The sequence below is a fragment of the Hyaena hyaena genome, unplaced genomic scaffold, assembly GCF_003009895.1.
Source record: "Hyaena hyaena isolate Hyena2069 unplaced genomic scaffold, ASM300989v1 scaffold_2, whole genome shotgun sequence".
NCBI classification, from domain to species: Eukaryota; Metazoa; Chordata; class Mammalia; order Carnivora; family Hyaenidae; genus Hyaena; species Hyaena hyaena.
Genome location: NW_024080634.1, coordinates 8,972,852 through 9,000,313, shown reverse-complemented (window position 1 = coordinate 9,000,313; position 27,462 = coordinate 8,972,852). Strand labels below are relative to the sequence as shown.

The following is a 27,462-nucleotide window of genomic DNA, read 5'->3' as shown; positions in this document are numbered from 1 at the left end:
CACTTTGTTTTCATTCACATCCCAATATGTGTGTAACTTCTGGATTCAACATGCAGTATGTTCCTTACAGTAGGAAAGGGTACGTTAAAAAGCTTGAAAGTCCCTAACTCTAGCCAGATTTCCTAATCATCCCAGTTTTGCTGCAAAAATATTCCTCATCATATAAAAGAATGGTCTGAAAGATTTGAAATGGAAGATGACAAACCACCAATGCCAGAAATCCAATGCCACCTGACCAAGATATTTTAGTTTCAATAAAAAATAATGTCACTGACTGAAAAAGTGGTCTCCACCTTAGAATACCATGGTTAAAGTGTGCCGTCCATGAGCCATCTCTGAAGGCTCTGCTCTAAAAAGGAAGAGCTTCCTGTAATATTTGCTGCACAAAACAGGCTCAGCTTCTGAACCCACCTGCATGTCCTCTTTGTCTCAGTTCTGGTCCACAGCACTCTGAACAATGAAAATAAGAGTTGTTTGGTAGACCTTATGACCAAGGCTTGTGTTCTAGACCAAGATGCCTCTGTAATGACTTGGAATGTCCATCTTTCCTGGAATTCTAGGGCTTTCCTGGGGAGTCTGCTCCCCATGCCCATTGGCCAGCCCAAACCGTCAAGTTCTAAATGATTCAGGATCCCAACACTGGTCCCATCTTTATGGGTCCATAACCAGATTGGGGCTACCTTCCATATGTGGTTTCTGTGTCTGTGTGTCTGGCCTGGCTGAGCTTCTAGAGGGAGCGTCCCAGAAAGCAGTATCAAAATGTATAGCAAAGGTGGGGCACATTGTTTTGCTTCTAGAAGACTTCTGTCTTGGTGTCAGCTTCTGTGTCTCACTCAAGAAGGTAGTACTAGGAACCTGTCAGTGCTGGTTCCTCGGTCTTCAAGGAGACCTCTGATGACACAGGTGCACTGGGCCTTTTCCTCTCTTCTCTTGCTGCTTTGGGACAGTTCCGATACCAGATGCCTCTGACAGATGCTCCCGTTGGAGCATCTGAATCACTGTCCCAAGCAAACAGTTGTTCTTCAAGAGAAGCCACTCTGAAAACACACATTGTCCTTAACGTTTGTGCTGAAGATCAAACTGATACAATAAAGTTGGGAAAGTACCACAAAATTGATAAATAGAAGTGGTTCCAGTTTTACTTCTCCATCTTTTGGGGCTTTATGCTCTGTATTGCCTATTCTCTCCAATATTAAAAGTATATTTTAATGTGTGTTTTTTTGGTGTTGAGATAAATTGCTTAATAAAGTGCTTCCACAAATAATTGGTCTCATAGAAAACACAGCTTGGGGCTACTGGGCTTGTGAAGACCTAAATATTTCATTTGGGTTCTTCATATTTAGTCAATAGAAAGGGAAAATGCTCCAATAGGGATTTTCAGGTATTTGTATATTTTTACAAAGACAATCCTTTATACACATCCTGATACCATGGAATAGTGTTGACATGTGTAACATCAGTTGGCTGTGCTGCATTCGTGCTCTTGGGGGGGTGTTACTATACTGGGAAAGGTCATGTTAGCCTCTGTGTAGATAAAGCCGTGGTGCAATTGGGCTTCTGCTGTGTTTGGTGCTCCAGCTCCAGCACGAATCCTGACCTTCAGTGGCACAGTGACTACCCCATGGATGAAAGACATCGCCTTACCTTGTAAAGCTGTTGGGGACCCTTCTCCTGCAGTAAAATGGATGAAAGACAGGTAACCAGTAACCTAATGTATGCCTTTAGTGAAACTCTAAGACAATGCATCAGACATACAAGGTTGGGTCTAGTGGTCTTATTTTATATTCATTTCTACTCAGGAAAATTCCAGGAGACACCAAGTCTTCTAATGGAGAGGAAGTTGGGGTAGGGGGCAGATCTTGGCTTTAGCACTGAAAGGGTCTGGTGTGCTGTATCAATCTTCTGTGAATTCAGAGCCTTTCAAATCATAACAGAATGCTTGAGAGGAAAATAGTCTAACCAACCCAATGATCTCTTCACTTTATCATGTAAATTTCCTCTATAATCAAGATGAATGCTCCTACCATCCTATGAGAACCAAGACCCATTTTTCTCCTTCCAAGATAATGGTCCAACTAATCTTATCTCAACTTCTCTGAGAATTAGCTTTAGGAAATGGAATGCATTAGGACTTTGTTAATATAAAATCTGGTTTTCCATACTTAATAGTAACTATTGAAATAATAGCAGCCAAGATGGGAGGGAGAAAGTGGGCGAGATGTTTTCAGTCCTGTAACTTTTCTAAGTGCTTTCTCTCTGTTCAGAGGAAGAAATTGGGATATAAATAAAGGGCTGAGAATTCACTAATGAGCATGGAGATTTGATATAAAAGGGCTTCAGAAGAGTGCCGATTTTCAAACAAAAGCACTTGAAAGATATAATTATTGAAATAATGGTCTTGATCCAGCGACCACTTTTCTTCTGTCTTTTAAAATCAGTTAATCCAATAAATAAATAAATAAATAAACAAATATAAAATCAGTTAATCCAAGGAAATTAATAAGCTCCCAAGGGCCAAGAGGCATTCTGCCTGATGAGAGGATGGCCCTAGATGACTGGACAGTCACCACTGTGGATGCGGTTATGACCCCAAGGGAACTCTATTTATACTAGTACCAAGTCATCACCCTCTTGAGAAACTACAGTCCACTTTCTTTGTCAAAATTATCAACAACTGTGGATTTAAGCAAGTCTACAAGAGACCCTCAAATTTACTTGTCCCTATGGGATTGGGTCAGAATGGCACTTCTGCCCCAGAGGGAATTTACAAGATGAAGTCATGGTGCCTACATGGTGGAGGAGAGAGAGACCCATTAGGGATGTGATGGGCATTGACAGATGTGAAAGCCAGAATCCAAGCACCCAGCACAGAGCTAACTTCCACATAGCATGTTTTTTTACAAAGAACAAAATTCAGTCGTTTGATTGTTTAGGTCGCAGAATCACAGTTTAGTTCCAAATGTGCTGTTTCCTTCAGAAAAGACTCTTTATGCTTTTCCCCAGTCTCAGCTAATTTGGATTGTAATTTCTTTAATCTGTGCCCTTTTCTTCCTGTGAGGCAGTAACGGGACACCCAGCCTAGTAACGATTGATGGGCGAAGGAGCATCTTCAGCAACGGGAGCTTCATTATCCGCACAGTGAAGGCAGAAGACTCCGGCTATTACAGCTGCATTGCCAATAACAACTGGGGATCAGATGAAATTATTTTAAATTTGCAAGTACAAGGTACAAGATTGGGGGGGGGGCTCTATTTAATGATTTTTTAAGATGCATGCCTATTTGCAAAGAGTAATATTGACCTAATTTAAAAATCAGCCTTTCTAAAGCGCTAATAGCTATTTTCTATTACAAAAAAATACATACATGCTCACTTTGAAAATTGTAATGCTGACAGTTGAAGAAAATAAAAACATTTATTGTCCCAAAGATAACACTATAGAAGGATAAAAGATATATCATTATTATCTTGTATTAACATTTTTGCATCGCCAAGAAAGTTCATCTAGGTAGCTTCCGCCAATTGCATGGTTTACTCTACACAGGTGTTAAGTGTAACACAGAAAACATAAACAAAAAATAAGCCAAACAAAAAATAACCCTTATCTGCTAGTTACCTAACCTTTTCTATTTTCTATTAATAAATCACGGTGAGTAACAATAAAATCAGTATTGTCCTCAGTGAGAGAGGAGGGGAGGAGGGTAAATATATTTTTTACAAATAATGCAAAATTGATCTGGAGTTTCAAGAAAAGTGGAGCCGAGAGAATTTCATGTTGTTTTAGAAGATTGATCTTATATTGTGACTCTAAAGAGAAGGTCAGTTTTTCACACCTTTCAGTTAATATATATGGGCCTCTCTCAGAGGAAAAGAGATTGACATTTTATGGGAAGCTTTCCATATAATTTGGATAACGTGATTCTGAATTTCTTCACTGCTTTTGTCTTCGGTGCTGATACAAAATAATATTGAGGCCCATTGGTTAGAAGTTATGGATTCTTCAATCCTTGAATGAGTATGCAAGTTCATGTGTAGCCACTCAATGGCACACCTTTGATTTTCAGAAGTGTGTGTGTGTGTGTGTGTGTGTGTGTGTGTGTGTGTGTTACATTCTGGAGGAGTAGCTTAACAAGTGGAAACTTTTGCGATTCTTTTTCCCACTAGCCATTCTCTCTCCCCAGTTCCCATCCCTGAGAACAGAACAGCTAAGCGGGTGCCATTTATCTTTCTCACTTGAGTCATGGCTGAAATTCAGAGTAATGCATGCATCCTTAGTAAGTTTAAAGAAGATTTCAATCAGTGATGAACAACTCAGAAATTCAAGGAATCCATGCGGAAATGAATTAGATATAAATTCAAGTAGAAATGTGGTTGAATTTTTGTTAAATAATAGATTCAGTCTGCTCTATCTCTTTAACCAAGGACATCAACTAAATAGACATTTTGACAGAAGTGAATTGCATATTTTGGCACCCTAAAACACTTATTTAATAAATGGCTGTTAAAAAATGATTTGGTAAATGGCTGTTAAAGCAGATTAAAGATGTGAAAAACTAATTCTTGTTTTCTAAAAACTGTTTCGTATCTAGTTCCACCTGATCAGCCTCGGCTCACAGTGTCCAAAACAACGTCTTCTTCCATTACTCTCTCGTGGCTCCCTGGAGATAATGGGGGCAGTTCCATCAGAGGTAATAAGCAGTAGGTTGTCCACAATCGTGATAAGTGACACATCTTCATCATGTAATTGTTATGTGTTAGTTATAATTAATTCTCCCACTACCTAAACAGCAAGCCACGTCTATTTTTATGGTATTTCCTGAAACTCATCATTCATCCAAGGCATCTCATTCACAAAAGTATCATTATGCATCCAGTTTGAGTGAAAGATTAACAAAGAGAGAAAGAAAAAGAATTTGCTAATTTCTACCCCCCCCAAGATTCTGCATACTGTTTCTTTCCCATGTTGTCAACACTCTGCCATTCATTCACTCCTGAACTCAATCATTCATTCAAATAACCACAGTTATTGTTGTAACTTATAAAACATGGAAAGATAGAGAACGTAGAATTTAAGTGGGAAATGATCCATTTGCACAGAGCTTTTGTAATTAGTCCATAGGAGAAAAGAATATGGGAAGTGCATCCCAAGGAATGAAGTAGCATGATAATTCTAGCCTTCATGGAGTTGGAAGAATGTTCACACTAAGCAAGCTGTGGCCCCAGGAAGGGAAGAGAATCCAGAGGGACAGACTGAAGATGCACAGCAGTGGGGGGCTAGTCCTAGAGCACATGGGAGGGGATAGCGGGCTTGGATTTCCAACAGCAGAGGCCATGCTTCTTCTGAGTGAGAAGCAGACAGCCAGAAATAGGGAGCCATTTCAGGGCAGAACCAGTGGAGTGCTGGAGTCAGCACCTCCCAGCTCACGAGAGCAAGCTGCCCCATCTCTTCTTCACCTTGCACTCAGTGACTACACCCAGGCTGGGATTTTTGTACACCACAGAAATCAGAAATGTTACTGGTCAAGGCTCCATTTCTTCCTCCCTCCCTCCCTCCCTTCTTTCTTCCTTCCTTCCCTCCTTCCTTCCTTCCTTCCTTCCTTCCTTCCTTCCTTCCTTCCTTCCTTCCTTTCTTTCTTTCTTTCTTTCTTTCTTTCTTTCTTTCTTTCTTTCTTTCTTTCTTTCTTTCTTTCTTTCTTTCTTTCTTCCTGAACAGCCAGTTGTTAAATATTTATCAGCACTCCACTGAGTGAAAGGGAGGAACTTCCCTTTAACAAACAAACAAACAGTTGGCTGATTGGGGGGTGAGGATGTGTTTGCGGGTTTGAAGGAGTGTGGAAAGTGAGAAAGATTTGTAACAGCTGCCATGTGAAATGCACAGGGAGTCATTAATAGACCAACAAAGTCATTGCCAAGAGGGAGTGAGGCCCCAGCTGCAGATAAATAGACCAAATTGTGATGGTCACAATTTTCAGTTTAATGACTTCCTTAAGTGGTATTGGGCAGCTGGGAGGTAAAGTGGATCGCAGGTTACCAGAGCTGATGACTGGCCCGGTAAGTGTGGCCAGAAGTCATAGGAGTGAGTGAAAATGGTGAAAATGGCCTACCGAAGATTCTAGGCTCATTAGAGAACATTGTTATGGGAAAAAATGGGGCATCTAGGGAAGAGTTCAAGGGATCCTAGGACCCCAAGCTCAAATGAAATGAAGTTTTGGTTCATAAGTGTGAGAGCAGGGGAGAGGTAGTACAGAAAGTGTCAGAGTAGAAGGTCTTGGAGATGAAACCAACTTTAATAATGAAGAGTTTCCAAGCAAAAACAACCAGAGGTCCCCGAAACACAACAGTGGCCAAGGCCATTGGCATGGGGGATCCCATTGCCAAGTATTAGGAAAGCTTCCCAGATGTGACTTGGATGGAGGAAATTAGAAGGAAAATATAATCCCTGTGATGTTCAGGGCAGCAAGGAGGTGGTTTGCACAGAGCTGGAGGGGAACCCAGGAGATGATGTTGGGAGCATGGGGTTCACAGATCCCTCACCCACCTGTCAGCTACTGAAAGAACTTTGAGGGGTGCAGATAGAAACACTCAAATGAAGCTGGGAAAGGAGGAGGGACCCCAAGGATGCAGAGGACCAGAGGGGAAGGAAGGAGCAAAAAACAGGGAAAATGCAGACCCTCACCACAGAAGGAAGAATTGAGGCCAGGGGACCTCCATGTGGGAGGTCTGCAAAATACTCAATGCTGCCAGTGTGGGGTTAGGAGCCTCTGTATTGTGGAGCTGAGAAGTGTTTTGCCTGTGTTAAAAATAGTCTCACGGGCTGGAGGGAAGATACCAGTCTGGTGGTAGAAGATACCTCACTGTTGTCAAGACAGCATGCACCAGGCAGGCTAGTACCTGGGTTGTTGGGGTATGAGCGTGGAGGAGACAGGGACAGAGAAAACAAGACAGATTTGACCCCAGGAATAGGCTGGGGTAACAGGGACGAAAGCCATAACAAGGAGGAATGTTCGGTGATCACAAGGGCCAGGAGTGCTGGCTTCAGAGTCTGATGTGGGTTTTGGATCTTACTTATGGAGCCCTAGAATGGTTCCCTAACCTCTCTGAACCTCAGTGTCCTCATCCCACTGTGGAGACAATAATCACAGTCTCAGAGGACTAGGTGAGGTAATGAAAGTAATGGGCTGAGGACAGTTAATGGCAGATGGTGAGCACTCAGGAAATGGGCAGTTGATGTCTATGGTAGTAGATGTAGAGGTAATAGTGGTCATGTGTAGAGACGAGCTTTTGGAAGGATTTTTCAGACAAAGGGGGAGCAGGTTACCACTGAAATGTTGGGATGGCTACAGGATTTAGAGCTGGTTCCCTTAGTAGTTGTGGACTGGGTAGGGGGTCATTGATGAGATTCCTATGCCCTTGATAACATTGGTCCAGCTTTTCTAGAACTCTGGTTCTCTTAAAAATAATTCAGCTTCCAATCATGATGATGCCCAAGGATTCAGGCATTGTGCTCTGAGCCCAGATGTCTAGAGATTTAGTGTCCTCTCCCTGCTGCCTGCTCCACCCTTTTTTTCTTAAAAATTTTTAATGATTTATTTTATATTTGAAAGAGAGAAAAAGATTGCTAGAGGGGAAGGGCCAGAAAGAGAGGGAGAGACAGAACCCCAAGCAGGCTCCAGGCTCTGAGCTATCAGCACGGAGCCCAATGCAGGGCTCGAACCCACGAGCCATGAGATCATGACCTGAACCAAAGTCAGGCACCTAACCAACTGAGCCACCCAGGATCCCCTGCTATACCTTTTAAAAGGAAATAGGGAGAAAGTGGTTTTATTTTCACCATCCCAATTAGCAATACACCACACTATACACTGGTATGGCCTAACTACTAATGAAAGCATCATCACAGCCCTCCTCCTAGCCTAGGTTGAATTTCCTGGAATCAGGGAGACTTCGAATGTTCTTTTCCAAAGATGCATGAATTCTGAGAATTTTACCCTATACAAAATGCAAACTTCTAGTAGAAAGGAAATAATGCTCTTTGATTATCTCTTGTTTTCTGTAGGATACATACTGCAGTACTCCGAGGATAACAGTGAGCAGTGGGGAAGTTTTCCAATCAGCCCAAGTGAGCGCTCTTACCGCCTGGAAAACCTGAAGTGTGGTACTTGGTATAAGTTTACTCTTACTGCACAGAATGGAGTGGGACCAGGACGCATAAGTGAAATCATAGAAGCGAAAACACTGGGGAAAGGTGTGTATGCCTTCTGCTTTTACATTTCCTCTGTTTTCGAGATTGAATGGGGGATTGGAATCCCAAAAGATGCATCATATATTTGCACACTTGTTTGTGAGTTTGAACTTTGTTATTCCTGAAACAGGTTGGGAAGTGTTACAGTGTAATGAGAGAGGTGGCCGTTCTTTACAGAATATCCTGGTTCTCTCTTTTCATTATCTCATCTACAGTGAAGAAGAGGAATATCATTTGAAAATCAAGGGCTATGGTGCCAACATAAACTGCCCTGGCTGGGCGGCCATGAAATAGGACATTTGCCTTTCATCTTCTTCTGGTGTGATCTTCTCCCTCAGTCACCCCATGACCCCTCTATCCAGAACTTTCACATTGCCTCAGAGCACCCCCCCCCCACTATTCATGTGGGAAGTGACTGTTGACCTTTAATATGAATTGGTTTCTAATATGAAACATGGACCTTTGAGGAGATGAACCCCTGCGGGAAAATGGTGCTCAGCGGTGAAATTGCAATCTGAGGACACCAGTAAGAGGAGGGGTACAGTGGCACGTGGGTGTAGGTGAGGCAGTGAAGAGAGAGTCTCTGTAGCTCCCCCTCATATCTGACTCCATCTGGTGCACAGGATGGCAGAAGAGCTAGAGATAGGAAGGCAAAGGCGCTCTTTGGATCTGGCACCAGAGTTTTGGATAAGCCGTGACCAGGGTTCAAAGGATGAGGTATTGATTTATGCAGAAACATATCCATTAGGCCTCTGGGCTCCAGTAGGAAGTGCTTGGATGGCAAGGGACACCTGTTTCTACCTCCCAAATCCAACTAGACTTCTCTTGAGTCAGATCCATCCGCATGAGAGTAAAAACAGGTCAGCTGGGTACACAGCACTGATTCCTTCAGAACCAGTCAAGGAGGGGCTCCTGGGTGGCTGCGTTGGTTAAACACTCAGCTCTTGATTTTGGCTCAGGTCATGATCTCACAGTTGTGAGATTGAGCCCCACATCAGGCACCATGCTGACTCTGGATCCTGCTTAGGACTCTCTCTCTCTCCCTCTCTCTGCCCCTCTCCTGTGCTCTCTCACGCATGCTATTTCTCTCTCTCAAAATAAATAAACATTAAAAAGAGAACCACTCAAGGAAATGTATTCATGAAAATAGCACTGCTCTTCATGAGCTCTAAGATACACAAAAATAACCGCTACGCACCCAGTTTTCCCTCTCACACCTAGGTTTTTATGGTTGGAGATAGTCCATGGGCTCATAGGTCCTTATAAATAGGGGACATGTTGCAAGTGGCCTATGATCCAGACTTGGACTGAGCTCCTCACCCAGGTGGGGAAAGCAGCCAGAAGAAAGTCACTGTGTGACTGCTCTGACAGCCTTCATTTGTGTATCCCATGAGCTGATCCCCACTGTGCATTCTCCTTCAGAGCCTCAGTTCTCCAAGGAACAAGAGCTGTTCGCCAGCATCAACACCACGCGTGTGAGGCTGAACCTCATTGGCTGGAATGATGGTGGCTGTCCCATCACCTCCTTCACACTTGAGTACAGACCCTTCGGGACCACTGTCTGGACCACAGCTCAGCGGACCTCTCTCTCCAAGTCGTACATTTTGTACGACCTGCAAGAAGCCACCTGGTACGAGCTGCAGATGAGAGTGTGCAACAGTGCCGGCTGTGCGGAGAAGCAGGCCAACTTCGCCACGCTCAACTACGATGGCAGTAAGCTGGCTGGCTTTGTAGTCTTCCTGTTTGTGTCTCAGGACATATGCATGTGCTTACTGTCCCTCTCCCATTCAACATTCATCCTTGTCACAGTGTGACCAGTGCCCACAGAACCCTTTAGGCTTTGGGGCCATTCTGCTAGCTCCCTGTTTGGCTCCCTAGTTCACTGTGTTCACATGACCATGGCTCTGTTCCAGAAACAGAGGGCTAATGGGAGTCTCATTAGGGCATCTTGGTGCAGGAGCAATGTCTCTTCAGGCTGAAGGATTCTTAACGTTCACTTACCAGACACGTGGTTCTCTGCCTTTGTCAATGACTGTGAGCTAACACTGCCTTTGTTGTCTCCTCACCCCTCCCCCACCCCATCCCAACCCACATAACTTCGTCTTTGCTCTCATTTAGCCCTTAAACTGCATGTGCAGAAACAGTTTTCATGGTAAAGGAGCTTATGTTAGTCCCTGAGCAGAAATGGAGGCACTGATGAAAATAGAATAATATAAGATATTAGTGTGTGTCCTGTCCCCCCTCGATACACACACGTGCAATTTGCATGACCATTCTGAAAACCAAGCGAGGTATCTTGTGATGTTTAGTCAATCAAAAATAAGTGATACAAATTTTTATCCTTTTTTACCCTACAACTAGTATCAAAGGCCATTTATTCATATCTGAGCAAATGCCCAGCCCAGTGAAGCTAAAAGGTAGAGTGTCATTGATTGCTATGAGGTCAGGGAACTTTAGAAAGTCTCAAATAGCAGCATATTGGTGCTGATTTCTGTAACTTTGCAGTGACTTTCACTCAGGGATAAGCAGTGAGTGAGTGAGTGAGTGAGTGAGTGAGTGAGGAGCTCAGTCACAAGGTGACACCCACCACAGTTCATCGGGATGCTTGGAGCTCCTGACTTAACATCGCTCCTGCCCCTCTGAGCCCTCTGGCCAACACCACTGATTAGGTCAGACCACAGTGCTGGATGGCTTAGCCCAGAAAGTCTGTACCCGAACAAACATCCCAATACTTTTTTCATCACTAGGTAGGCTGAAGAGTGTTCACTCCTCTGCTCATGTGTACTTGAGATCTTGCTTCAGCAAGAACCTCCTTAGGGTGGAGGCTCTGTTATCCTAAGAAGAGTGTCCATGAACCCAAGGGCCCTCGGAAACAACTAAAGGAAGCTAACAAGGTGATGTGGACTAGGATCCTCATTTGCCCATTTTCTCCTGGGCTGTGCTAGATGGCCCCGAACGAGTTCTTCATGCTCTGGAACACCACCCCCAAGTCTCCTGTCCAAGGCCATTTCTCCACAAAGTTCTCCTCAGCCAGAGTCCAGACTAGCCTCCAGCACTTCAGGCCTGGGACCCATGAATGTAGGAAGAAGGCGTCAGGTGGAAGCCTTCCGACACTGGTTACACCAGCCCTCAGTTACAAGTGATGTCGCTAAAGGGTGATCTGAAAGCATCACCCAGAGGCAGAGAGCAGCTCTTCCTATCAGCTTTCTCTTCCAACGTGGTTTAAGTCTTTGATCTTACAAAATAAAGGACTTTGACTTACCAAACACTTTACTTTGCAGTTAAGAGTTCCCCCGAAGTTCTCTGCTAGCAGGTACCGTTTTGGGCAGTAAGCGTATTTCTTATTTTAGATTATTGGTTTACAGTAATTGACTTAAGATAATCACATGCTGGCACATAGCTTCTCTATAATCTGTGGAGCTGCCAGGGCACTGGGTTTTGGTGTGCACATCAGTGATATGGTCACGCTAATCTTTTCATTAGAAAGCACTCATGTGCAGAATTTGAAACTATGATTCAAATTTACAAAGTACTCCACAGATTTTAAATGCTTGTCTTCTTAAGAAAAAAAAAGCAGGGGGAGGTGCTCTCATTTGATCCAGAACCTTAGATTACAATCGTGTAAAAGTCCTGTGAGCTACATTTAATTTTCTGAAATCTGATCATTTTATCACAGTAGGAAATAAAAATACATACTTATATTTTCCTTGAAAAGGATTATGGGTTTCTTTGAACTGATCTCCTGGATATATAGCTCTAATATCTCTTTGGTCATGTCTGACTGAAGACTTTTCTTTGATTTTTGGAGAAACAGAAGTGGACAGTTAGCCTCACCTCTATGCCAATCAGACCTCAGTTGCTTCCACTTCTTTCTTTGACTCTTGCTTCTGCCGTTTCCTTAGTCAAACATAAGCACGTGTCCTTGCGCTGCTTGGTTTTGCAGACCATCTTCACTTCTCTTAAGTGGGTTCCGAGTATCCCAGATTTGGGTTTCCAGCTAAAAACACCGCACAGTTGAAAGAACCTTTTTCTTGGCCACAGCAGGTAGCATAGGGGACTGGATTCTCTTATCCCTGCTCTACTTTCTAAATGCAGGATGAAGACCATGTTTATGCAGGGACGAATTACATTCTTTTTGCATTATTTTTCCTAAGCCCCTGACTTCCTGGCCCTTGTTTAACATGGAAAATACAATGGGCTGGAGACTCTTATGTAATGGAAGGGGCCAGAATGCATGCCCCACGAAGTGGGGATGTATATTGGAATCTCTGCACCCATTGTATGCAGCCTCTGCATAGAAAGCAGCTTGAAATAACTCAGAGTTCAGTCTACTTAGGCACTTCCTTATGATTCTAAATAATTTGAATTTCATAATACTGTATAATAAATGCCTTATCATTAAGGGGGGTGCTTTGGGGACCTAGATGTTTCCTCTTTGAAAAGTTTTCCACAGCTCTTGTATGTGAGCTTCTAAAGTAGAGTTGGTCTTACACCTGTGATAAAAAGCAAGTGAATAGCCAGACAAAAAGGGATGTTAGGCCTCTTTCAGCCAGTGTGGCTGGTACAGTCTCCCTCCAGACTCCTGTCCATCGGCCAGACCTACTGTTCCTTCTTTGATGTGCAGCTTTTCAAACACCCTCCATCAGTTGTCCTAAGGGTGACAATTCCAGGTAGGTGCATGTGGCTTTTTAAAGCACCTCGCCTGGACATTGTGCTTTTCAAGTGCTTACGCCCAGCAGTACATTGCAAAATGAAGTCCCTTTCAAAGAAACGCACTTCACCCTCTGTGCAGATCCCGAGTTGATGTGCTGTCAAATAAGTTGAAAGTTGGGCAGAGGAGGAACTTGAGAAAGGAAATGAATCAGCAAGGACCTAGATAAAGAGTTCCTCTCATTCCTCATCACCCGGACACCCTTGGATCACACAGTGAGCCTCTTGTAACCGTCATCCCTAAAACCTCCGCCATGCTGTCTTCATTAATAGTCATCTAACACCATGGCCCTGCTTTCAGGTACAATCCCTCCACTCACTAAGTCCGTTGTGCAAAGTGAAGAAGGGCTGACGACCAATGAGGGGCTCAAGATGCTGGTGACCATCTCCTGTATCCTGGTGGGGGTCTTGCTGCTGTTTGTGCTCCTGCTGGTGGTGAGAAGGAGGAGGCGGGAGCAGAGGCTGAAGAGGCTGAGAGGTGAGTGGAGGGCCCGCAGTCACCCGCACGCACCACCGTCGCTGGACAGCCAGCCTGGCAGCAACCCCCAATGGCCTGACTGTGAGGTGCCTTCAGCAGGACCACAGAGCCTTAGGGGTAAAGCCTCACAAAGGTTACCACTCGCACAATCAGAATTGAGCCAGGGTCAGCCTCATACCGGGCTCCTAAATCCTAGACATCAGGAGGCCAAAAAAAAAAAATTGTTTTATCATGGGTTTTGCAACTCTCAGCCATTCCAGCGATGCCATCAATTGTGGCTTCCTTTAAAAAAGCCCTATCACATTTGCTGCGACAGTGAGAACTGTTTTATTGCTGGGAAGCGGAAATTGAGGGCTTATGGTAAAGCATTGTGAGGCAGAAGACACACACTCCCAAATTAGAAATTTGAGCTGAAGCCCAGTGTAAGAGTTTCACTCTAACTAGAAAAAACAACAACAAAACAAAAAAAGCCATGGAAAGAAAACAAGAGCCTAGGGCAAAAGCGAGCCATTGTTAGCAGTCACCATTATTACACTGTCCAGATCTGGGAGGTCCTGGTGACAAAGCTATTTCCAGCTTCTGGCCAAGGACCTTTCCTCGCCCTTGCTCTGCAGTGTGAGGACAGCGAGCCCTTTCAAACATGCAACCCCATACAAGAAGAGTATCCGAGTCTTTTGCTTGTCATCTGTCAGCGTATTTAACCAGGCCACTTTTTTGATAAAATGCATGGACACGATGTTCTCATTTTAATGTCACTCCAGTGTGGACTGCTTATTCCTCAAAGTCACACCTGCGGAACAAGTAGCACTAACCCCAGTACATATCTGTGACAGCCCCAGATAGCGCTGATGCACATGGAAAACGCTGACCTCTTCCACAAATGCTTCATTTGACTGTAATCCAATTAGAGCAGCAGAAGATGGTGATATTTTCTCCACTCTGTGCTTCTGAAAAGCATCCCTCTTTATGTGACCCTAACACATTTTCCTATCCATTTGCTTCCACCTTGCCGACAAATTAAAATATCTGAAATACATTGCACTCCATCTATACACGTTAATAGCCCTTCCACTTAAATCTCCTGTAGCCCCACAGTTCAGATGAACCATCGATCTCATTGAAATATCTTTTCTAAACACTTTAACCACTTACTTAATTTTGCAGACTTACCTTAGTAAACCCCACATCCTAAGCACTGCTCTTGGTGCCCTGATGTATCAAGGTGAAGAGAAAGAGCCTCCTGAACTTTGGGTTTAGTGTAGGAGGCAGACACATGAGCACCTACCAGGAAAAGAACAAAAATGTCACGAATGCTAAAATCGGGCTTCAAACAAATCCTACGTAAGCACAAAAGAGGGAGCAATTAATCCAAACTGGGGAGAGACAGGGAAGCCATCTGAGAGCTCTGTAAGAGCAACATATTGCTTAATATTTGGAGAAATCCAGCATAAGGGGAGCTGTGTTGGATTATCTTCACAAGCGCTCATTGCTAATATACCAAAAGGATGCTTCTATAACCCTTTCCCAGAAAACAGAACCCAACATTCTGGACCTTAGGCACAATGTTATTGAGGAGTCAATAACTGACAGACCAACAACGGTCTGTCCTTGTTGCATGTAGACAACCAAGTTCAAGAGCTGCATTTCAAAGGCTATGAATTGTTCCTATCACATCTTATGAAACCAACAATAAAATTTTTTTATTAATCATTTCTATTTGACCACCTGGGTTTGGCAGAAAGTGCATTAAACATGAAGGCACTCCTTCCCAGCATTCTACGACCCTTTGCCAGATTTATCATTCTGCTCTCCCCCGGCCCTATTGCGTACGCCTTCTTTCCCAGCTATTGTTCAATTTGCCCTATGCTGCTTGTAATTGAAGCACCCCAGTCTCTAAAGATGCCAAATACTCTGCTGGCTCTTCCCAAAGCATAGGGCTGGACTGATGGCAGGCCCATGCACCCTTTATTTTCCTCCTTAACAATACCTTGTAATTTAGTAATTGCTTTGCGAGGGCTCCTGCCAGAAAATACCCAGGGACTGGCATTTTTATTGTTGGCATCTCTACCTCTGGACGCCAGTATTTTGTGGCAGATCTTGGTAAAGAAAGCAATACATCACATTAGAGAGCACAGCCTTTCACTACCCAGAAACAGTTTTGTTTTCTTTGTGCCTGAGAAAAAACACAAAGGTTTCAGTAGGAAGAAGATAAGTGCTGTGGCAAAGAGGCTGTATTTATGCAAGGTGCTAAGAAGTCAAGAGTTCCAGAGAAGTAGCTTGCCATCATACAAAAGGAGCTGCAATCTTGCGTTTTGTACACACTTCGTAAAGCCTTCCAAAGCCAGAGTCGGACAAGAGGGCAAACAGCAAGAACGCAGAGGATTGGACACTCAATTCTACCTGCTCCATCACAGCAAGTTTGAATGTGGACACAGAAGGAAATAGGATTCAACAAACCATTCTTGAACGATTATCTACCATCTGCTGGGTATAACTGCTTTTAAAACCAACATAAAATGTTCTTTTTAACTATTTCTGTTTGATCACAAGGGTTTGACTAGGTCCCAAATGGAAAATAGATTACTAAAGCCCCATCCCAGAACTGTAGAATCTAACACTTTAGTGTCAGCAAGAAAAGGCTTACAGAGACAGACACCTTCCTATAACTGCAGAAAGTGTACCATAAAAGGACAGAGTTGGGTTATCTAGGAGGGGGTGGGCAGCTGTTAGTGAAGCCCCAGGTCTTGCCCCCAAAATATCTCTGTCTTTTAGCCCATCAGGGCTCCTGAAATGTTAATTAATGTCATAAAATGTTTCCAATTCAGTCACAGAGGAAAACTGTAGTCAGAGCTTAATGTAGTAGGTGCCTACCTATTAAATAGAGCTCATTAGTAGAATGGCCCACGCACAGCCTGACCCACATAAGGCACAGGTCATGTGCCTGGATTAGAATGAGTTCAAATATATTCACAGATTCGACAGGAGAGTTGCTTCATAAAATATTTTTGCTGCCCCCAAATAAGGGCACTTCTTATAATATGTCAATGTTACTTGAGCAACCACCAGTCAGGATCAAAACTGGAAATAAAATTTAGATTACAGAAAAATATTATGGGGTTCCTAATGAACACTTTAGGGGGTTACTATTTAAGGTCAACTTCACATTGTTGACCATGTTTGCTTATAGAAACTACTAAAAGTTTATAAGCAAAGTATGCTTTCTCATGTAGACAAGCAACTTAGTTAGGTGATTATAACATGCTCTTTTATGTTAAAGTTAAGGAAGGAAGGAAGGAGGGAAGGAAGGAAGGAAAGAAGGAAGAAAGGAAGGAAGGGAGGGAGGGAGGGAGGGAGGAAGGAAGGGAGGAAGGAAGGAAGGAAGGAAGGAAGGAAGGAAGGGAGGGAGGAAAGGGATGGAGGGAGGAAGGAAAAGGGAGATAGGATACAAGCAATTTAGCCAACCTATATTTTTCCTTTCCTGAGATCCTTCCTAATTTTANCTTTCTCATGTAGACAAGCAACTTAGTTAGGTGATTATAACATGCTCTTTTATGTGGAAGGAAGGAAGGAAAGGACGGAGGGAAGGAAGGAGGAAGGAAGGAAGGAAAGGAGGGAGGGAGGGAGGGAGGGAAGGAAGGAAGGAAGGGAGGGAGGGAGGAAGGGAGGGAGGAAGGGAGGAAGGGAGGAAGGAAAGGGATGGAGGGAGGAAGGAAAAGGGAGATAGGATACAAGCAATTTAGCCAACCTATATTTTTCCTTTCCTGAGATCCTTCCTAATTTTAGAACATAATGACCTCCTAAGTCTAAATTGTCTACAAGCGCTTCATTTTTTAAAAATCTGTAACCTTATCCAGGAGTCCAGAAGCCACATTTTGCATGTAATCATGTCCTGACTTTTTTCCCCCACGTCTAAAGCTTTTGAAGTGCAAGTTTACAGAACAAATTCCTGGCTGGGCCCATGATCCCAGAAGCCCCCCTTGTGAAAATGTGATTCCCACATCAGGTAATCAACTCCAGTATCACTAAAAACACCCTCCTTTAGTGTGAGTCTACCCAAAAAAGGTGCAAAGTTACATTGACACCAGCCAGTGCAGGTCAGCATTAAGAGCTACTCCTGGGACTTCAAATAAGCTGACAATAAAAAAATAAAATAAAATAAATAAAAAACCCATGGATATAAAATTTGACCATGCTTCTGTGGCAAAATGGCTTTCTTCCTTTAAACAGAAGCATAGTTATTTTAAGATGCTTTAAAATGAGTTAATATTATAAAAACGGATCACTTCCAGAAAGCCATTCCCAGAGAGAATCTGGCCTCATGGTTCTCCATGGGCACAGTTTAGGGGGTGGAGGGACATGAGGAATTGTCATCATTTTCTGAGCTCTGACATCTCATTCATCTGTTCTGCAAAGGAGCTAAAATCTCTCCTCATTTGTAAGACCAAAAGTCAGCTGGAATTTTAATAATCTAAAGGAAGAACAATAAAGAGATATCATCATCACCAAGCTAATAAATGCCCAATTGCAGTTTATTTGGGATCAGAAGCATGTGCTCTGAAACCTTATTTCTATACTTTGCTTACTCCCTTCCTTCCTTCCTTCCTTCCTTCCCTCCCTCTTTCCTTCCTTCCTTCCTTTCTTTTTTTTCCTTTTTTTACCTTAATTTCTTAATAAAACTATTCTTTCAAAACACCAAATTTGCCGTGGAAAATTTGAGGAAACAGGGCCCTCTGTATTATCAGAGAGTGGAGAGCAAAAGAACATTGGGATGGCAGCAGGGACAAGTGAACGGCAGCCCATGGAATGAGGGAGAGAGAGGGGGCGGTCTGGAGGGAGCCAGTGGCCTCAGCCCTGGAGCTGTGTCCCGCCTGGGTGTTCCAGTTGGCCCATGTTTATACTTGCAGTTTTCTCAGATTGCAAATATATGTGGCTTTGGGTTTTGGATATTTATTTAGTTATGACTTTTGGATCAGCTTTCATAGCATGCCAAAGATTGGAAGTCCTGTTTGTCATCTAGTAAAACATAAATGCAGGCTCATAGCCCTTACGAAAATAGCTACTTTATGAGACCATTTCAATGCCACAGATGAGCAGGAATTATTGTGAGGGAGCTTGCAAATAAGAACTTTTGATAGATAGTGAAGCTGGGTAAAATTTGTTGCCCCCAAACTCTTTTTTTGTTTTTGTGGGTGCATGCAAGGGACTGTCCAATGGAAGCATGGACCTTGATAGATAGTAAAGCTGGGTAAAATTTGTTGCCCCCAAATTCATTTTTTGTTTTTGTGGGTGCATGCAGGGCACTGTCCAATGGAAGAATGGACCTGAGCTTGTCCCATTTTGTCTAACTAGAACTTCACAAATGAAAAGTGTGGTAGTGAAGCTATGAATGGGATTTCTCCTCTTTAGCAAAACATGTGGGCACACAAACGAGGAGCCAGCTCAAACTCCCTTGGTACAGCCGCCACACTTGACGCTTGCCCTTGCACCCTGCTTCTGTACCATTGGTGGCGCTGTCCAGTGGATGAGAACCTCCATGAGGCATGCGGACCCATGGTGGGAACGGTGGTCTACAAAAAGAACAGGGAAACTGGGCAAGACCTCGCTGTAGTATTCGTAACACAGCAGGGGTGCTTCTTCCCAAGAACAACTGAATCATGCATTCATCAATAGAGGACTCCTATTTTCCACTTTTTTGCCTTCTTTTTCTCCTATAATGCTTTACACTGCCTTGTATTAGTCTCTCCACAGCAGTGCAAATAGCTTGAGTATAAGCTTGGTATTATTATGCCCTATTTTGCTGACATGACAAGTGAACTTGTCCAAAATCACATATCAGGACAGAGCTAGAGGGAGAGCCCAGATCATGGCTGCTTATCCCGGTTCTCTTGCCATGAAATTTCTTCAGACTTGGGAATGGTCAAGACAGAATGGAAGGTCCCATCAATATTGTTGGCTTTAAAAGAGTTATCTATGAAGCATGGGGTCAGAAGATATATTAACACAGAATCAACAGCCACTTTATAATTTTATTTTTTCCCATTGAAAATATATTTATTCATTTTTTATCCCTATGTTCACTGTCTCCCAGTCTTTCCCTATATTAAAAAATATATGTACCTTCTTGTTTGCATATATTCTACCTGCTGTTCTTCTTTCTACTGCTTTTCCTCACTGCATTATTGAAAGGGTATTTTATAATCAGATGTATCGCCTCTCACTAGCTCCTGAATCCTCATGGCTTCACTTCCACCCCCACCTTCCAAATGCTCTTCTGAAGACATATAACCATTTACCTTCTAATCACCAAATTTTACTTCCAGCTACCATTTGCTAGCCCTCTTTACACATTCAGAGTGTTACCAAACCTTATTTTTTAGAACCCCTTTCTTCTGTGTTTCAGTATCATTAGACTATCCTGGTGATATCTTTCCATCACGCTCCAACCCAAAAGATTAAGAGGGGAATGCTGAGACAAGGATGGATCTGTAGGAGTAGCAAAGAGCTTTAGGAAAGGTGTCACAAAGTCTAAATCTCAGATTGAGCTGAAATTGGTAGGGGGCGGGGGGAATGTGACAGGCAACACAAGAGGCTGTTTAGCAAGAAGAACACGGCTTGAGATGAGGTTCTCATGTTAACAGATGGCAGGTAGAAAGAATGATTCAGCGTCTGCTTTGCTTTGATATGCACCAGGAGAAGTGCTATTCGAACCATAAAATGTGGAACAAAAATTATTAAAAAAAGGAAGGAAGGGACGGGGTGGGGGGACAGGAAAGGGGATAGGAGGGGAGAGGCAGGGAGACAAAGAAAGACTGGGAGAGAAGGAAGGAAGGAGAAGGAAGGGAGGAAGGGAGGAAGGGAGGAAGGGAGGAAGGAAGGAAGGAAGGAAGGAAGGAAGGAAGGAAGGAAGGAAGGAAGGAAAGTAGGAAGGAAAGAAAGAAGGTGATTGAGAAAGTAATCAGAGCCCCTGATTATTTAAAATGACTTATTCTTTCAAAATCTGTATTCTAGTCATTATGGGGGCAAAAGAGGGGATGTTGCATAAAATAACAGTTTTGATCTCTTGCTGGCAAGGAGGAAGCCTTGTTTACAACAAACCATTACACAAATTCTGAATGATAACCAACATAGTGTGGACACCAGTAAATGCTATGAAAATACACTGAAGGGGAAGTTTTTTCCCACTGGAAATATTAGGAAGCATTTCACGTGGCACTGGTCCCTAGCCCCCAAAGGATGATGTGTCGGGGCTCTGGACAAAATTTTCCAGACATAATCCCCAAATCTTTGTGGATAATCTTTGAACCATCAAAATTAGAGATGCTAGAAAATAGTTATACTCCATACCTCTTTGCAAAAGCAACACATTTTAGAAATTATAGATTGAAATAAAGCAGGTTATAGAAAGGATTGTTTGTGAGCAATAAGAAATTGTGGGGATCAGCAGAGGCCCAGACAGACCCCATTCGCATTTGGACAGAGCTGACTGATAAGGAAGTGCCAGGCTCTGGCTGATATAAGGGCAGGCTGAGCCCATTGGTGGTACAACTCCCAGAGAGGAAGTTAGTATATTAACAGGAAGAATCCAAATTTTAAGAGATTTTGAAAGCCTGGAACCAAAGAGATAACATGTAGTAGGGAAAATTGTAAAGTCTTCTCTCTAAGTCGTAAAAATTCATTTGCAACACACATAATGAGCATTGTGTTCTCGTGGGTGTGTGATAAAGAGAATATAAAAAAAGAAATAGCCAGTTTCTGTGCTCTGCCTCACTTAATAAAGCACAAGAAATCACAAGTCTTTTACAGAAGAGGGTCACAGGTAGAGGATTATGTAGAAGTTATGCCATCTGAGGAGGGATTGAGAAAATTAGAAACTTCAACTTGGAAAAGAGACAGGTGGCATGCAGCTGCATGGAGATATTCACATGGCTTTTGAATGGAATGGCTCTAGGTGTCATCATTATATCCAAGTAGAAATTACATCAAGGGATTTCAACACAAGAGCAGGAAGATGTTTCCCACAATTAAATGTATCCTCAGGGAAAGCTTGGATGGACCCACTGTCTAGCAGGGACTGGGCTGAACCTGGAGAGGAAGATGACTCAGCTCATAGAGAACGGAAAGCCACTATGTGAAGGGGGAAAAGGCTGCCTTAGCCATGGTGCAGAGGTCCATGAAGTCCAGAGAACCAAAGCACCGACTTCACCTGGGGGGCTTTGGAGGGTCCACCGGGCAGGTCGCACCTGCATGTGGTACTACAACAGAAGACGCCCTACAGGAGCCAAGTCATGGAGTCTGCAGACCAAGTCATGATGTCTACAGAGAATGCAAGAGGGAATGCAAGAGAGAGGGCTGGAGACCAGACGCGAGGGACAGCAGAGCTGGAAAAACACCTTAGCACCAACATGAGAAGGTTCTTGCTCTCTGCGGCATCCTACTGGCAGGGAGGTCCCTTGGAGAGTGTCAAAGCACAGGTGTGACACCATAAAGGATGTGTTTCCAATCCATCACCCTTTCTTCAGGTGGATGTCACTTAGAAAACTGGCAACACTGAAGGTGGGAAGGCCAGAGAGTGGGCTGAAGACTAATAATGAAATTTGAACTGAGATAATAGGGGGAAAAAAGTATCCCGGGGCCATGTTGAGGTGACAGATCAACAGACTTGACAGTGGGTCAGACCTGAGAGCAGGAGGTAGGGAGCTGTACAAGTGGTGGCAGCATTGACCCCTCCCTGGAGTGCCCAGTGGCTGGGCACTTCTTACCATCTGCCCCAGACACTGTGGGAGGAAGGCAAACATCTACCGGGGAACTGACTTGGAAAGTCTTTAATTCTCTTAAGATTCTATGATTCCATGATTTTAAAAATGTTCTTCATTTGCCCCAGATTCTCTCCTCACCACTAAACAGAAGTTTCTGTCATCTCTTTGCACTGTCCCTACATGTATCTGTGAACCCCGTCTCAGCCCTGACATCTCTCTCAGACTTGATTCCAAATTTGCCTTGAACGGCCTCACCTCATGTCCCCCAGCTTACATTAATAAGGTCAAGCACTACATTAGGTTCAAAGCCAAGCACCTGAGCTCAACCTTGGCTTCCACATCCTTCCAGACTCCTGGGCTTGTGGCTTATGTTACTTACTACACAGCTCTTCATATCCTAAACCTTGCCATTTCCCTGGACCCTCTGCAGATCCTCTGCACGTCCCCTCCACTCCCAGGAGGTCCCGATTCTTGCAGACGCCATTGATCTGCTGTAGTGTCATCCATTCCCACACCCGTGCTCACCACCCACAACCCTCCCAGCCCCTCATTTTTGCTGGCAAGTCCCTGTCCCCAGCCCCTGTTCTATGCACCCTGGACTGATTGATGCAGGTATATGGCACCCCTGTCTAGCTACCACCACTTCAGCCTTCCTTCCACTCGCCCTCTTTGTCCATATTATGGCCAGTAACACCAAGTCATACTCCCATAGGTCCTTATGGCTTGACAAACTCCAATTCACAATCACTCCTGGAAACTTCTCTCTCCAGTCAAACTGACCTACTCCTTGCTTCCTGAAGGAGCTCAAATTCCAGTGCGCACTAATTTTGTGGCATGGAACCCTCTTCCCATTGAGATCTATGCTCTCCAAGTCCCATGCTTCCTTTACAGTGGGGATAGTCTTGGATCTTTCCAGATTGACTCAACCTGAAACAGATGATCCTGGGACCATCTCCCTCAGTCAGCTGACACTATGTGTCTCTTCCTCTGTGTGTCCCTCAGGATATGACACAGATCCTGCTCTATGCATAAAGAACCTGAAGGATAGTGATGGAAAATAGGTGTGATTATGGGGTTGGTAATGAATTCCCACTCAGCTGACACAAATTACTAAACATGTTCCGGGTCTCAGTTTCCTGGTTGAAGGAGGGCATAATAGTCCCTAGGCAGAGACTGGCACAATGCAGATTCTTAATACATGCTCCATTATGACTGCAGCCCACCCCGTGCCCACTCCCAGAAGACATTTGCGGACAGTCATTGGTGTTACCTGTGCTGTCCAGACCCTGTCACTGTGCATAAAACTCCACCAACTATTCTCAAAAATGAACTCACACAAGAATTGAATTTCAATTAATGTCATTTTTCTCACAATTTCAGATGAAATCAGGAGGAGGACATAGCAGCTAGGCAGAAAGAGAAAGGGATCTGCTCTAAGATGATAAGCATAGGGAAGCGTGGGCCGAAATGCCTCACGGTACCTGCAGCTGTGGACCAGCTGAACCCCAGCGAAGATGCCTGCTAATTTTAGATGAGGGGAACTTGCAGTTAGAGCGTATTGGTATTTGAGGGGAGCTCTGTTCCCACTTGCTGGATGCTTCAATTCCCTGCACATGGATGTGAAAAAATCACGGGACAGAAAACTGCACTGACTTCAGGAACAGAAAGAAAATGATGATGATGAGCAAAACAAGGACGCCAGGTCCAGTCCGAAGACATTTGAGACTGAGTTACCTTCCAGTCATGAGCTGAAGTACAAGGCGTACTCCTTGAAATTTCCCCTTCTCTTTTACACTGTTGAGCTAGCCACTGCTTTGCTGTTCCATAGAGCTAATTAATCCCACACTTCTGACATTATATATATATATTGACTTTGCAAGTGTTAAGTCGTTCAGGAAGAGAAGAGACTCATATTTGCTTGGTCTCTGTGGAGAAAGACATGAACTAGGAAGTTGAATGCTATTTTGCTTTCTTTGCTTCACCATATGGGCAAGGGTAGAAGGGAGCTGCTTCCTTTCCCAGACTGAACCCATCTGTGCTCAAAACCAGGGCCCCATTGTGAGGTTTCCAGTGGGAACTGGCATAGCTGACTTGAAGGACTGAGCTTTGATTCACAGGGGTGCCAACCCACCTGTGGTTACCCCTGAGACTGTCCACACCCCTCGGTAATACCATGCTGCTCCCCAACATGATAGTGATTGCACTTAAATGTCAGCCCCCAAAAGATAAAAGATGAGATAAAAATGCTCCAACATATGTATTTCTCTACGATGGAGCCAGTGGCATAGCTGAATCCATTTCCAGAAAGTTCTATTCATTGAACACTACATTTAACATCAAGGCGTTATAGAAAGCAATGGGGGGAAAAAGCAGGAAGAAGAAGGCTTTTGTATTCTATGAAAGGAAACACTCATTTTTGCCAGGACAAATGTGTAAAAAAATTATATTTTAAGGGAAATGAGAATTTCAAAGCAATGTCACCAAAAATGTAGAATTTTTTTCTACATAATTTTTAGGCAGAATTGTTTTTTTCAGGAGTGGTAACCAGGTCTTGGCAAAAAAATAAAGAAGATTTTAACTTTGGAGTTTGTAAGAAACATCTGAGTTTCTAGATATAGTGATATGCCATTTATACAATTATCTGATCAACCTAAGGACTCACAGCTCTATAATAATGCTTTTTTAAAGTGATCTACAGTGTTGTAAGGTTTTAAATTTTGGTTTTTTGATATAAAAGTAGTAGGATTTTTTACTACATAAATTACTTTCAAACTGTTAATTTTCTGACTACTGAAAATAAAATTGGGTTTTCAAAATGTAGCAAATAAGTACACCATAAGATCTTTAACAGGTGTCTGAGAATTTTTATGGCCCCAAAGTGTTATGCTTTTTGTTACAATATATAATCTCTCATGTAGAAGAAATAAGGAATCCACTAAACTTTTGGTTATTAGTGGTGATATATATACAATTACATTTTAAAATGGCTATTGTCATTCGATTCTGTAGAAAATTTGTCACAAATGCCTAAGTGAATGTTAATGAGTTGTTTATCATATACTAATAATAACTTTCTTTCCCCAGATGCAAAGAGTTTAGCTGAAATGCTCATGAGGTAAGAACAAAACCTAGCATTCTTAGATATCAAGTTCAAAATAATAATTTCCAAGTTGCTTTAATGGTTTTTAAATTGTCTGAAATTGGTAGCACATTTTATTTTTGACATATGAATTCCATTCAACTTACCAAAATATCCATGTTATGCCCAAAAGGAGACATGTAGATATCAAATATTATAGTACTTTCTATACATGCCATAGGTACTTTTTCTATGGACCAGACTTAACCAGTGGAATGTTTCCCATTAAATTGGGAATAAAAAGGCACATTATAAGTAAATAGCTTTGGTTTTGCTTTCACCCAAATATACCACCTTTGAGGTTGAGGCTTCTTCCTAACAGAGTTAGCCAAGGGGAAAGAAAACCAAAAACTGAAATGTGTTGTGCTCTTCCAAGGAGATGGGATGGTCAGTTAAGAAAGATCCTCCTTGCCCCCAGCTCCCATGGCACCTTGAGCATCACTCCACTAGAGCACTTACCAACTTCTACTGCGAATATCTATTCATCTGGTCTTGGAGGTCATAGCCTCATACATCATCCTCATATTAGAAGTACCAGCACCATAGTTGATGAATGACTAGTGGTAGTTGAATAAGTAAGTGAAATGTTCACAGCTATAGATGCTCCAATATTTGCATTTAAGCCTTTTATGTTGTAATGATTAAACTGAAAGTGAAAAAGGATAACCAGAGTCTGGAAATCAGATAAGAAAAATGTCAGGGATCCCAATAGTGTTGCCATTTTAGGATATTTACTAAAGGAAACAAAGAGGATGGGGTATGGGGTCCCTCTTACTTCTCACCTCACCACAGGTGGATTTTACTCCCTTCCCCATCTTTGCATATAAAACTGGTACTTTTCTGTAATTCACAAAGAGCCCATATCCCATATTACCACTGTCTTTGAAGACATAAGGCAGAAATTGACTACCATTGGCCCATAGATTACATTTTTCAAAGACATGTTTGTTTGGCCATACTGTGTTTTAGTTTTATTTTTTAATTTTTATTTTAGAGAGAGAGAGAGAGTACATGAGTAGGGAAGAAGAGCAGAGGGAGAGAGAGAGAATCTCAAACATGCTCCCCACTCAGCAAGGAGCCAGACACAGGGCTCTATCCCATGACCCTGGGATCATGACCTGAGCTGAAACAGAGAGTCAGACACTCAACCGACTGAGCCACCCAGGCGCCCTAGCCATACTGTGTTTTAAAACTATGTACATTGTAGGTAAAGGATATGGAGGACTCAGGATTACTCTAAAATATTTGGTGTGAGCAAGTAAATAAACATGGATGCCATTTGCCAAGATTAGGAATTAAGAAGATAGATGCAGGATACAGATTTTTTTTCAGAACAGAGAAGGGAGAATGTTGATGAGAATTAAAAGACTTGTATGGGTCATGCTGAATTTAGTGATACTTAGATGCTTTATAAGTGTCCAATGAAAGTATTAAATAGATACCTGGTAGCAACCATCTGGGGCTCAGACGATATCTCAGATATTCAAATGGCCTGTGGAATATACCTTTCATAATGGGTATTTAGCCACAACCCTCTAGATCAAGCTTGCATAAGAAGATGATAAAAATCTATATTAAATGCCTTGAGTCCAGGCTCTAATGAAAGTGTGTACTTTGCTAAGCAAGTCTGGGACATTTTTGTGGTCACATGGAAGGCATCCAGACACATGTGCACTTGTGCAGAGCAAATCTGACAAACATCTGGAAAAAAAAGCCAGACAGAGTCATAAGGTTTACAATAACATATCTACCAAATAAAATATATTTTCTAATGTAGACTTAAAAATATGAATTCATTAATGACATGTAGAAATCAAGAGATTTCATACAAAATTGTGGCTTTCTGACTTCTCTTGAAAATGCTCTGGCCATACTGGGCACAGCCCAGATTATAGCTGTCTGGAGCCACATGAAGTGCTTCCTTTAGACTGGACATGACTTTTTCTCAGTGTGACATGTCAACATTCCCCTGCCCTCCCCAGTCTACTACCCAAGCCTGGCTTCTGCAGCCCTCTCAGAGAGCTTTGGACCACTTCCTTCAGCCACTCTCCAACCACACATCATGCCTCTGTACGAAGCCCATGACACTGGAATCTGTGATTTCTGACATGTTCCACATTTGTTTGGTTGGAATGAGA

General features: G+C 43.0%; 1 protein-coding gene across 1 annotated transcript in view; it reads left to right on the top strand.

Annotated features, from left to right (window-relative positions):
• Positions 1-27,462, top strand: part of DSCAM (DS cell adhesion molecule) — a 627,938-nt gene that overhangs the window by 567,705 nt on the left and 32,771 nt on the right. Inside the window, exons 22-28 of the mRNA XM_039229776.1 lie at positions 1,579-1,696; positions 3,063-3,226; positions 4,589-4,687; positions 8,056-8,244; positions 9,664-9,954; positions 13,253-13,429; positions 25,270-25,300. Of these exons, the coding sequence (XP_039085707.1) occupies positions 1,579-1,696; positions 3,063-3,226; positions 4,589-4,687; positions 8,056-8,244; positions 9,664-9,954; positions 13,253-13,429; positions 25,270-25,300 (1,069 nt within the window). The remainder of the gene's footprint in view (positions 1-1,578; positions 1,697-3,062; positions 3,227-4,588; positions 4,688-8,055; positions 8,245-9,663; positions 9,955-13,252; positions 13,430-25,269; positions 25,301-27,462) is intronic.